Source organism: Corticium candelabrum, chromosome 21 (assembly GCF_963422355.1).
Source record: "Corticium candelabrum chromosome 21, ooCorCand1.1, whole genome shotgun sequence".
In the NCBI taxonomy this organism is placed as follows: domain Eukaryota; kingdom Metazoa; phylum Porifera; class Homoscleromorpha; order Homosclerophorida; family Plakinidae; genus Corticium; species Corticium candelabrum.
Window position 1 is genome coordinate 1,435,048 of NC_085105.1, and position 12,500 is coordinate 1,447,547.

The following is a 12,500-nucleotide window of genomic DNA, read 5'->3' on the forward strand; positions in this document are numbered from 1 at the left end:
CAGACAGACACATGGACAGATACATAGACACACAGACACATGGACAGACACAGACAGACACATGGACAGATACATAAACAGACAGACACAGACAACAGAGAGACACATGGACAGACACAGACAGACACATAGACAGATAAACACAGACAACAGAGAGACACATGGACAGACACAGACAGACAGACACATGGACAGAGACATAGACACACAGACACATGGACAGACACAGACAGACACATGGACAGATACATAGACAGACAGACACAGACAACAGAGAGACACATGGACAGACACAGACACACAGACACATGGACCGATACATAGACAGACAGACACATGGACAGACAGACACGTGGACAGATACATGGACAGACAGACAGAGACACAGACAACAGATGGACATACAGACAGTCAGACATATACATAGACAGACACACAGACACAGACAACAGATGAACATACAGACAGACAGACACATGGACAGACAGACAGACAGACATATACATAGGCAGACAGACACATGGACAGACAGACAGACAGACATATAAATAGACAGACAGACACATGGACAGACAGACAGACAGACATATACATAGACAGACATATATAGACAGACGGACACATGGGCAGACAGACAGACAGACATATACATAGACAGACAGACACATGGACAGACAGACAGACAGACAGACATATACATAGACAGACAGACATACATAGACAGACAGACATATACATAGACAGACAGACAGATACATAGACAGACAGACAGACACATATACAGATACAGATACATAGACAGACAAACACACAGACAGATACATAGACTGACAGATCAACGAGGCATATACATAGGCAAACGTATGATTCTGGTTTCAGAAACTGCCGCATCGAATTGCACAATGTGCCTTTCATTGGTCTCTTCCGTCGTACCTAATACCCGCGTACCCAATTTCCTACTACACCCAGTTTCTGTTCTTCGCTTGTCACACACCCAACCAGTTCAGCAGTCCAATGGTTTGGAATCTGGACCGTCTATGATAACAAACGTCGACTTGAATTGTGTCCTTAATATTTTGTGGTTCGAACTCACTCCATTTAGCGTGCTTTATCAAACTACAATTTGTTCAAAGAAAGTATCCGGGAACTACTTGGTTTTGTGTCACTCGCCGATTCGACTCGCTTGATCTTTGCCTTAACATACGGGATGTCTACACGTGATGACACACCTTGTTCCAAGTGTCTTTTCCGTGACTCGGAGGTAATCGTTTGTGGCAGAGATGGCACTGATTGCGCATGCGTATCGTGTGTTAAAGTCTCCATTTCTTCCTGTGACGAGGATTGCTCTTGTGGTGTCGTAGTCGATGTTTGCTTTGTATTCGAAGGTTCTGTAGTGTCTTTGTGTGGTAACGACAATGCAGTTTGTGTATCAGAATTTGGTGTTTGTGGAAGGTCGGGGGTGGTCGTTGACTTGATGTATGCCATGACGTCATCAAATTCTCCCTTTACTTTGTCTGATTTCTATGCACAAAAGTACATGAAATATCAACAAGAGTGTCACACAGAACCGTTCCTAGAGTCTGTCGTTCTGTCTAGAACGTCAAGTATCCCTAGCACGTGATGTGCAACCAGTCACGTGATGTGCAATCAGATGGTGTATTACACTGTGTAATAAGTTACTTCCGGTTAATATCAGTCACGCCTAGTATACATGTCACGTGACCATGGTATCACTTGTACTTCTTGCCTAGTAAACTGAACACAAAGTAGACATGTCAAGGGCACGATATTTTTCAAGTTTTGCATGACATCTAAAAAAATTAATTATAGAAATTTTATATGTCACAAAATACATGAGCATAGTGTACAGTCCAATACAACCAGGCCAGCCATTGCTAGACCGGTTTTTTAAATTTATACTCATGGCACTTTGGATGCACACCTAAAGTGCGTTGCATCATCCCCTCTTTAGCGCACGCTAGGCTGGACTGGTTATCTGCTTCTTATGCCCCTGATACAAATTTTAGTGTTTGACTCAAATGTAACATCATGCAATTAGACAATGTACTGCAAATTGTGCATTTCTGACATCACCAAGTCCACACACACACACACACACACACACACACACACACACACACACACACACACACACACACACACACACACACACACACACACACACACACACCACATGCACACACCACACACACACACACACACACACACACACACACACACACACACACACACACAACACATGCACACACACACACACACACACACAACACAACACACACACACAACACACACACACACACCACACACACACACACACACACACACACACACACACCACATGCACACACACCACACACACACACACACACACACACACACACACACACACACACACACACACACACAACACATGCACACACACACACACACACACACACACACCACACACACACACACACACACACACACACACACACACACACAAACCTTAAACCCAAGAGCCGACACTCTCTTCACTGCAAGAAGACGACCAATCATCTCACCAAGTCTGTTCAAGGCGACCGCATAACAACGTCGGTGAGAAGCCAGAGGTACAAGATGCTCCAGCAGAAGCACCGGCCTCACACTCTTATCCACAATAACCAGCATCAGCTCATCTCTCTCCAATGATCGAGTCACCTCATTGATTCCAACAACAATATCACGTCGCCATGTGGGCACAACAATCGAGACATCTTGCTCAACTTTCTTTGAATTTTTCTTGTTAGAAGGATAAGGGGGCAGTGATTGAAAACAACTAGAAATGACAATAACGTAACTGTTAATTAAACGTACATTCAAACATTTTAAATAAATTTTTAAATTTTTTATGACTTTAGTTCTACACCTGATTAGCCTTAATTCATTTAATTCGTTTGTATTTTTACTCGCAATTAATTAACTTACAATTTTAATTAATTTAATTTATTTAATGTAATTAATTTGTTAAATTTTAAATTTCATGACACTTTAGTTTTACACCTGACTAGCCTTCCAAGTATCTCTTCTTCAACATCCGAAGAAATGTGCGGCCTGAAATGTCATACAAGTTCAGTGTCATTGATATCTATTAGTCTATGCTACATTCCATACCAGGTAGGTTGGAAAGGAGATTCCAGCATCGTTTTAACTGTGACTGACGGCTTTTGACGCAGAGCCCCAGCTTTTCTACCGAAAACGGACTTTGCCATACTTCAACGCACGTGGGTAGCCTGATAACATACGGGAAGTTTACAATTGTAGCACGCGCACTGGGGCATGTCAAAAGCTCGATAGCAATTGTAGCGCGCGCACTGGGGCATGTCAAAAGCTCGAGAACGACGCCAGTGGGTGCTTATCGGGCCGAGTGAGTTGAAACTCGCTCTGTCTACTCGAATTTGCTTGTTTTCTTATTTAATTTAATTTTTTCAGCGTCTGAATTGCAACACGTCGAGCGTACGACCGACTGCGGTCGAAGTGATGCGACATTCGTGACGCTACGGCATCCAAAGAAAGGTAAATTCATTACATCAATCGAAATAGTGAAATTCGCGACGTTCTGGATGCTCGACGGCGGGATGACTGGCCGGGTCACGTGGTTTAGGGACCACGCGGTTTACCACGTGGTCGTTGTTGTAGGGTCGGGCGCTCGGTTTCTGCTCACGAACGGTGGAAGAAGAATACAAGAAGTGCTGAAATACGACGACCCGCCGAAATCGTGGTTGATCAACAACTCAGTCCAAAAAGGTTTGCAACGCGGAAAATAATTTTAATTAATTAATTAATATTGATATCAAATTGTGTGAGATAGTATTTGAAGAATACTAGTTGGCTGGGAATAGATCGTAGTGGATGTGTCACACTCTATATTTTAGTTGCTTTGTTGCCGTAATCAGTTTGGGTGACCAAGTTGGTGGATTCGGAATTTTGTAAAGGGATATCTGTTTATGTACCAAAGAAACTTATGAAAATGGTAACTCTGCTCAAATAGTAACCCATCATGCATCTGGTCAGTTTGAATTAATATTTACCCACGGGTTACTATTGAAGGAAATTTGTTAATATTAATGTTCTAACGGGCATTTCTCAATATAAATTAATATTAACCCACAGATTACTATTTAAGGAAATATGTAAATTGTTAATATTAATATTTTAACAGGAATTTTTAATATTAATTAATATTACCCATAAATTACTAGATAAAGAAAAATGTTAATATTAATGTTCTAACATAGCATATCTCAATTTGAATTAATATTAACTTATGGGTTACTATCTAAGGAAATAATTTAATATTAATGTTTTAACAAGCACGTTAATATGAATTGATATTAACCCACAGGTTACTATTGAAGGAAATTTGTTAATATTAATATTCTAACAGGCATTTCTGTATATCAATTAATATTAAATTATGGGTTACTATTCAAGAAGCTTTGTTAATATTAATGTCCTAACAGGCATTTGTGTATATAAATTAATATTAACCTACGGGCTACTATTTAAAGAAATTTGTTAATATTAATATTCTAGCAAAGCAATTCTCTATGTAATGCCATGTGCTTCTCTGACCGACACTAGTCGTCTGTGTTGCCATGTTGTTTACCTTATTTTGGCATCAGATGGTAGTTTGCATCTGGCAACGCCCATCGATCCCGTCTTTCTCATTCTCCCGTATCTCGAAAAGTCGGTCAGTACAAACATCCGTTTCTATTCAACCTTTTTCATCCAAACGCGTGATGGACACTTTTGTGTGACAGAAGAAGCACTTTACGACGCTTGACAACATAATGTCATGCGACGACTTTCCGTCGTCCGGCTGTTTGTGCGACGTTGAAGGGACCGCACAGCTTGCCCACGTCTGTGACGTCAGAGGTAAACGTTTGTTGTTGGGTAATCATAGAATTGTTGCACTCGCTTGTCGTAGATGCGGTCGACATGAAGGTGTATAGATTGAATGAAACGAAGACACTCGTGTGGCTTCAGAAAAAGGTCTGTTGGTGTGTGTGTGTGTGTGTGTGTGTGTGTGTGTGTGTGTGTGTGTGTGATGGTTGCTGTTGTGTTCTGAGTTTTGTTAATATCAATGCTCTTGTTCTCTTATTGTTTATCTATTAATCATGTGGTCGGCTGTCTAGCTTGTTCTAAATCACAAGCTCGAGACGTACATCGTCCTATTGGATCATTTTGTTGTGCGATTGTTTGTCTAGTGACATTAGCTGTCGTTGAGTGAAGTTGTTTGTTAAAATGTATGATGCATCGAAGTTACTGTGAAGTATATCTGTCTGTTTGTCTGTCTATGTGTCTGTCTGTCTGTCTGTCCATCTGTCTGTCTGTTTGTCTGTCCATCTGTCTGTATGTCTGTATGTTCATCTGCCTGTCCATCTGTCTGTCTGTCAAATCTTTATATTTCATACAGAGACTGTATATTTCATCTGTCTGTCTGTCTGTTCATCTGCCAGTCCGTCTGTCTATCAGGTTATGCAGTTGAGTTGAGAGAAAAACGCAAAATGACAAAATATGGTCAACAGCAGTCTATAGCAGGATCTGATACAACATGTATTCCACTGGTTTTTGAACACTTTGGCTTTTGGGGCCCTATGGCTGAAGACTATCTCGATAAGATCTCCAAAATTTCAAAAGACGCAAATGGAAAAGCAGCGAAACAGACTTTAGAGATAGATGGAGAAAGCAACTGCCTGTAGTTGTACAGTCTTGCAACTCTCGTGTGATTTTTAAAAAGTTGTCAAAGTTGTCTAAGTGCAATTTTGATGACTTTCTATACGATAAAGACGTTCAACATTTTGTTCATTGACTGTTATTGTTATGCATACGTAAAGTTAGCGATTGTTATTGGTAGAGTAAGAGTTCAAATATAATAATCTGTCTGTCTGTTTTCTGTCCTTGTTTGCTGATTTCAAGTGTAAATCATTTTTAGGTAGACCAACTCGTGGCCAAACTGAAGGAAATGGCACACGTAAACGTTGGATCAGTTGCCAAAGCAGCAATGTTTGTCCAAAGCAAACGCACCGCAACAACACAAACACAGAGTGAGTAAACATGATGATGCGGCTTCATTAGACATTATAGTAGTCATATTAGTGGCATCTTTCTTTTTCAGGTGACTACGTTCGCTATGCTGTGGGCATTATTTCTGAATACCTCAATGAATTCTGGGTGAGAAGGCTACACGAAGTCTACAGGTAATGCAGCCGTCTGTCTGTCTGTCTAGCTGTCTGTGACAGTGTGTCTCAATACACTAGACTATTATATTGGAGGGATACATCTCACAATACATTAGACTATTGTATTAGAGAGATGCATCTCACAATACATTTAGAGGGATGCATCTCACAATACACTAGACTATTATATTGGAGGGATACATCTCACAATACACTAGACTATTGTATTGGAGGGCTGCATCTCACAATGCGAGACTATTGTATTAGAAGGATGCATCTCACAATACACTAGACTATTGTATTGGAGGGATGCATCTCACAGTACACTAGACTATTGTATTGGAGGGATGCATCTCACAATACACTAGACTATTGTATTGGAGGGATGCACCTCATAATACACTAGACTATTATATTGGAGGGATGCATCTCACAATACACTAGACTATTGTATTGGAGGGATGCATACTCATTATGATGCAACAGCTGCAGCCAAATGTCCACTGATGTACAAGGTTGTGACTTAAATACACTTTTCTTGTACTCGCTGGTTGCTTGCGCATGCAGCAGCCAACAGTGTTAGCACATCCAACAGTAGACATCAGATGATAGTCAGGTGCACCGACATTTAATCAACTTAGGTGATGGAACATGTCATTACATCCTCTCACGACCAGAGAGCAAATCACGGTAAATTGAGAAAACTATTGAGCTCATGTTTACAATTTGCAGTCACCTGATATCCGTGTTTCGTATACAATTGTTGCATTTTAATTAAACTTTCAGTTTTGCTTCTCAACGTCTGCCTGTTGTTGACTATAGCACCGTATTCGAAGTGGAAACTCCAGAAGCGACAGAACCGGAGCCAAAGGTGCTGCCTTACTGTGTACTAGTGTCACACACACACACACACACACACACACACACACACACACACACACACACACACACACACACACACACATTGTGACCTATTTGATATATACAGAATAGTCATCCTAATCCTGCATTATTTACTCAACAGAAAACAAAGTTAGACGATCACGTGACAACAGAGTGTATCGAAGACTACACAAAGGGAAACACAGCAACACACGAAGAGCCAGTAAAGAAGGTACCACAGCAACGTTTGCATTCGGTCTTACTCTCTAAATAGATAGCCACTTCGACTATCACTCTCACCATCCCACCCACCCTACCCCAACCTCGCCTCACGCTTATCATTTCGTTCAGTGTGTTTGATGTCTGTAACAATTTAACTCTTGCAGGTGAAGGTGACCGTAGCGCAAAGGTCACTCAATAAAGTGGACAAGACGGGTATGAAGAGCATCTCGTCGTTCTTCCATCGCAAGGGTAAAACATAGCCAAATCCATCAGACATACTCTAATACATTTATTGACTCAAAGACAATGAACAGAGCAATGCGATACACGCATGCGCAGCCAGTCTGTACACTATCCTGTTTCTCCCGTAATTAAACTTGATCTTCTTATGCTCGGCTCGTCGTACACGACGCGCATGCGTCCGTATACTAATAGCCCATGCGGATACTCTGAATGATCTGGAAAATTGCTGAAACACAAAGACACATTGGGTTGCTTACTACGTCGCGTTGGAAGTCGCAACCCACCTGATCCACAGACAACGAAGATGAAAATGCCGAGAAGTATCGGTCCTACCGGTGCTTTGTCCTCTTGCGGTTTCTAGTGGAGAAAAACCGGGTGTCAACCAGATGTCCCTCGAATGGGGACCCGATTCTACTGACCTGAGTTTTAGGCACGCTGCCTCTCATCGTTACGTTCTGACTGTGTTTCTGGCTTTGTAAACGCATCCTTTGTTTCGCAGGCATCTTTTGTCAAACGGCTACGTGTCCTAATGGCACAGCCCACGCGTGTACGCGCGCGTTACATGCGCACGTGACGAGTTGTGCACGTGATCTAAGCGACGCCCCGCCTCACACAGGAAACGACCAATGCTGTCAGCACCAACTATTCAACTCGTAGATAAATAACGTATGGTGCTACACTAGCACTAGCGTAATTGCAATACCATTCGTAACTCTTATCTCCATACTGAAGGAAAAAACTGTCACTGTACCGGATCCCTCCCTCTCATCGACCCCAACTCTTGATGTAACGTAGTGTTCTCTTCTTGTAAGTTACTATACTCTTGTTGTAGCGAAGCCTGCTGCTGTTGCAACGAACTGTTAGTTTCTTGAAGCTCCTTGTTATCGTCCTGTAATGACTTTAGTTTACCTTGGAGCTCAGTGATCTGTTTCTCGAGCTCGCGGTTCTTGCCTTCGAGTTCTCCTGTCTGTCGTGTCACGTACTTGCTGAGCAAAGTTTCGAATTCACCCTGAGGAGGAATATTATAAGTGTGTGTGTGTGTGTGTGTGCGTGCGCGCATGTGTGTCCTCTCTAGTAAAGGTAAAGAGATATAAAACATACCATAAAACCAATCCATTTCGGGTGTCCATGTTCGTTGCAAATTGGATGATCTCGAGAACTCTCGGGCACGTGCTCTGCTGCAGTCACCCATTCAGTTGAAACGGCTGCTTCTTGCAATGACCTTACAACAAACGTGTATTGAATATACATGATATACAGATGTGTCTGTGTCTGTGTGTGTGCGCATGCGCTACTAGTCAAGTGACTCTTGAAGACAAGGCATTACTACTGGCATGGCATTGATGCTAAATGTCAGTTTGATATACGAAATTCAACTAGAGTATTAAAACATTACAACCATGCATAAAACTACACAATGGAGTTCACGTTCATGCTTTAAATGATCACAAATCAAATACTAAAAATGACACACACACACACACACACACACACACACACACACACACACACACACAAGCCATTTGCTGTAATGTATATTCAAGTGTAACCACCACACCCAGTCTTCTCTACAGGTCATTCTGTTGGGACCATCTAACTCAGACGTATCACAGTCTAATCCACTGTCTCTCAATCTAACATCCTACTGCATTACAATACTGTACAATCACAGTACAATGACTGCCCCCTGCCTGAATAACTTGCCTAATCAAAGGAATTCCCATACACCCATATAGGTCCAATACACTGCATGTAACAATAACTCATCAAACATAGTCACAAGGGTCAACACTTGTCACCATGACATGTGATGATGAGTTATTCATAGAAACTGCAACTAACAACAGACTAAGCAATTACGTCATCATTACTGAATTATTCAAGATTACAGTGACTTTTTGTGTGTAAATTACCAGGCAGGACATGTTGGCAACGTGACCCCAGTGACGTACATATATGTAGCAATACATGTACAACATGTGTGAAATATGAACTCCACTTACTTGTCATTCATACACACATGCATGACCACAACTCTGGAATTTTAGGTGTGAATAGCCGTGGAATCGAGCGAATAAATACGTACACTCCACGTGTACACACATACGTACACGTGTATCGTACTGTACACTCGGCATGAATGACATGTATGCCAAATATTTCGCTATTATCATCATCGACGTCACAACACACTTTCGACGACAACTGCCCACTCACTCACCGATGCGAACTTGAATCCGCATTGCGCTGCATTTCAGGCGACGTCGCTCCGCTGTCGCAACCCATCTCGACCGACGTTTGCCGCGATAGAGTACACACCTCGGACACATCGTCTTTCACTACACTACAAGTCAACGCATCGTCCCGATATCGCGCGCAGACTTCGCTGCCATGTCCGCGCGCAACCGTCAATCCCCCGGTCGTCGGCGTCGAGGTCACCAACGCTCCGAGCGACGGACTCGACGTTGGCGCGTCGTGTCGTCGGACACCTACAGGACTCTGCTCTCCAGTCACGCAGCTTGACTCCGCAGAGGACGACCCGTTGCTCGCGTTTCGCTCGAGAACGTCGACACCGGCGTCGTGGCAACGCCATCGTCCTCTCTCGTCGTTCACGAGATTGCCTTGCAGCTTAACGACGCGGAATCGTTGAGACTTCGCATCTGGGTCGTTTAGCTCGTTTTGCGCGCCATGTGTGAGCACCGGCTCGCTTGACTGAGCGATGACTGACACACCTTCTCCACCAGCGGCTTCCAATTCATTCACCAAATCGTCGTCGTCGTCATCCTCCTCGAGGATGGTCGTATCGAAGCTGATGTCGGTAGCCTCTTGGCCCTGTCTCACGTCAGTGATTTGGAACGCGCCTTTCTTTTTCCTCTCCTCGTTAGCTGCGGTTTGATGAGTGAGGAGTGTGGAAGGCTCGGGCGTTGAAACGAGGGCCGACACTTGATTCATGTCCTTCAATAGCTTCTCACCGCTCGCAACCATTGTCTTCTAACTGAGCAACGACCATGTATCTGACCATCGTATCAAACCCTGTCTTACTAGTTTGCTGTCGTGCGCACGCGCTGGTTGTTATGTCACGTGCGAGGGCGGCGCAACGAGCGGGTCGGAGTAACCGCAAGAAACGAGGAGAACGAGCACGCTGAGAACGAGCACGCTGAGAACGAGCACGCTGAGAACGAGCACGCAGAGAACGAGCACGCGGAGAACGAGCACGCGGAGAATGAGCACGCGGAGAATGAGCGCGTGAATTGTGAGACATGCAATATGATGTCACAAGCCGTTCGGGGAGTGACGCAAGCGCACAGATGCGAGTACCACGTGCGCTCCTCCCCAGTCGCCTGGTTGACGCCAGTGCTGCCCCAGAGAGACACCAAAGTGGCCGTTAACTAAGAGTGCAGATATATTTCACTAAACTGTATGAATGTAATAGCTAGAGACCGCTTTCTGTGTCACCGCTGGGCACTGGTAACATTCCTGATGCTACCATCTGTCTCTCAAATACTTTACCAAAACCTCCTCTGCCATCATCGTAGCCTTGCCTGTATTCGTCTCGTACCTAACAACAGAGTGTAAGTATGGTTGTGTGGTTGAGTTCATGTGTTTCATGTTGGAACCATTTAGGGAGTGCCAATGTGTCTGAGTAGATGAAAATGTGATCACCTGTTGGTTTGATGATTAGCTTACATAAACAAGCTCCAAGCTTCCATGCATAAAATAATGTTTACAAGAATATAGGGATGCAACTATAGTCATCGTGGTACTACAGTACAGATGGGGATTTCTGTGAGAATTAATCTGGGAGATTTTAGTGTAGGAATCTTTCATTTTTGTGTGCATAGATACACACACACACACACACACACACACACACACACACACACACACACACACACACACACACACACACACACAACACACACACAATAACCACATAACAAATCATGCATATATTTAATTAAATCAAGTGGTCTGGCCTAACGCGCGCTAAGAGGCTGTAGTCCAAAGATAGCTGCCAAAAAGCAGTCTTCCAGCATACTAGACTAGATTACCTAATGTATTGCACAAAAAGTTCTTGAATAATTACTCTCGTTTACTAACAATGACTGTCAAGATGCTCTACTAGTAGGTTACTTTCATTTCAACTATAAATATATTAGTTATTTAATCACCTACATTTTCAACAGGAGGTTTTGGGCAATCGTCGACTGTCCAAAGTATACTTTTTAAAAAATGGTTGGGCCAACAGAACCGGTTCCTACAACCCTGAAATAGGCCTCTAGTAACGGTTAACTCTAAAGTGTTCCAGCCATGGCCGGACCGGCTCCTATGGCTCTGTATAACATTTAAAATTCTCGTAGTTTGAAAACGTGAAATGTCACACTGGATACAGATATACAATTTAGATGTAATGTGTAGTTAAATGTATGTACATACCTGGCCGCCACTCTTCCCCCGTCCGTATTGTCTGCCTTCTTTGAAGCCCACATCCCAATCTGTCCGAACTATCCTATCATCGAGTTTCGTTCCATTGATGTAACGAATAGCATTGGCAGAATCCTCACGAGCATAGTATCTAGGGCAAGACGACACACTCAGACTCTTACACTAACTGACATCCAACCATTTGAGTCTCGTTTGTGTGTGTGTGTGTGTGTGTGTGTGTGTGTGTGTGTGTGTGTGTGTGTGTGTGTGTGTGTGTGTGTGTGACTACACAATGTAACTACACACATCCGGGAACAACAGACTCCTTGACATGCAGACCCGACCCAATTCCCCATACTCTGTCACTCTAAAAGCGCGGCAAACTATTGTCCACACTCTATACGTTTTCAGACGCCTTAATTAATCATCTTACTCGACAAAACAGAATCCACACGGCGTCCTCTTCACTTTGTCCAGACCCATTATGATCTTTTTCACGTTTCC

The 12,500-nt window shown here is 43.1% G+C and overlaps 4 protein-coding genes across 5 annotated transcripts in view; 1 reads left to right on the top strand and 3 right to left on the bottom strand.

Annotated features, from left to right (window-relative positions):
• Nucleotides 1-731: 731 nt before the first annotated feature.
• On the bottom strand, nucleotides 732-3,271 carry LOC134196573 (ribonuclease P protein subunit p38-like). Of its 2 annotated transcripts, XM_062665742.1 has the most exons (5): nucleotides 3,154-3,271; nucleotides 3,043-3,093; nucleotides 2,509-2,818; nucleotides 1,094-1,521; nucleotides 732-1,035 (listed from the first exon to the last, which is right to left on the bottom strand). In XM_062665742.1, the coding sequence occupies exons 1-4, from the start codon at nucleotides 3,249-3,251 to the stop codon at nucleotides 1,117-1,119; spliced, it is 864 nt and encodes a 287-aa protein (XP_062521726.1). In that variant the 5' UTR covers nucleotides 3,252-3,271; the 3' UTR covers nucleotides 732-1,035; nucleotides 1,094-1,116. The 2 variants fall into 2 exon arrangements, with proteins under 2 accessions (XP_062521726.1, XP_062521725.1); XM_062665741.1 differs by having other exon boundaries at nucleotides 732-1,521.
• Nucleotides 3,272-3,316: 45 nt separating this feature from the next.
• On the top strand, nucleotides 3,317-7,801 carry LOC134196257 (ribonuclease H2 subunit B-like). Its single transcript, XM_062665347.1, has 11 exons — nucleotides 3,317-3,406; nucleotides 3,472-3,555; nucleotides 3,679-3,786; nucleotides 4,665-4,732; nucleotides 4,803-4,917; nucleotides 4,970-5,034; nucleotides 5,978-6,089; nucleotides 6,161-6,242; nucleotides 7,047-7,095; nucleotides 7,249-7,338; nucleotides 7,493-7,801. Exons 1-11 carry the CDS (start codon nucleotides 3,361-3,363, stop codon nucleotides 7,586-7,588), a joined length of 915 nt encoding a protein of 304 aa, XP_062521331.1. The 5' UTR covers nucleotides 3,317-3,360; the 3' UTR covers nucleotides 7,589-7,801.
• Nucleotides 7,802-8,198: 397 nt separating this feature from the next.
• Nucleotides 8,199-10,760, bottom strand: LOC134196256 (uncharacterized). The gene is made up of 3 exons (XM_062665345.1): nucleotides 9,793-10,760; nucleotides 8,673-8,793; nucleotides 8,199-8,580 (listed from the first exon to the last, which is right to left on the bottom strand). The coding sequence occupies exons 1-3, from the start codon at nucleotides 10,554-10,556 to the stop codon at nucleotides 8,314-8,316; spliced, it is 1,152 nt and encodes a 383-aa protein (XP_062521329.1). The 5' UTR covers nucleotides 10,557-10,760; the 3' UTR covers nucleotides 8,199-8,313.
• A 171-nt stretch (nucleotides 10,761-10,931) lies between these two features.
• The window catches only part of LOC134196258 (nuclear cap-binding protein subunit 2-like), a 1,827-nt gene continuing 258 nt past the window's right edge, over nucleotides 10,932-12,500 (bottom strand). The window contains exons 2-4 of the mRNA XM_062665348.1: nucleotides 12,430-12,500; nucleotides 12,009-12,147; nucleotides 10,932-11,130 (exon numbers count right to left, since the gene is read on the bottom strand). The exon at nucleotides 12,430-12,500 is cut by the window's right edge and continues 111 nt beyond it. Of these exons, the coding sequence (XP_062521332.1) occupies nucleotides 11,005-11,130; nucleotides 12,009-12,147; nucleotides 12,430-12,500 (336 nt within the window). The 3' untranslated portion in view covers nucleotides 10,932-11,004. The remainder of the gene's footprint in view (nucleotides 11,131-12,008; nucleotides 12,148-12,429) is intronic.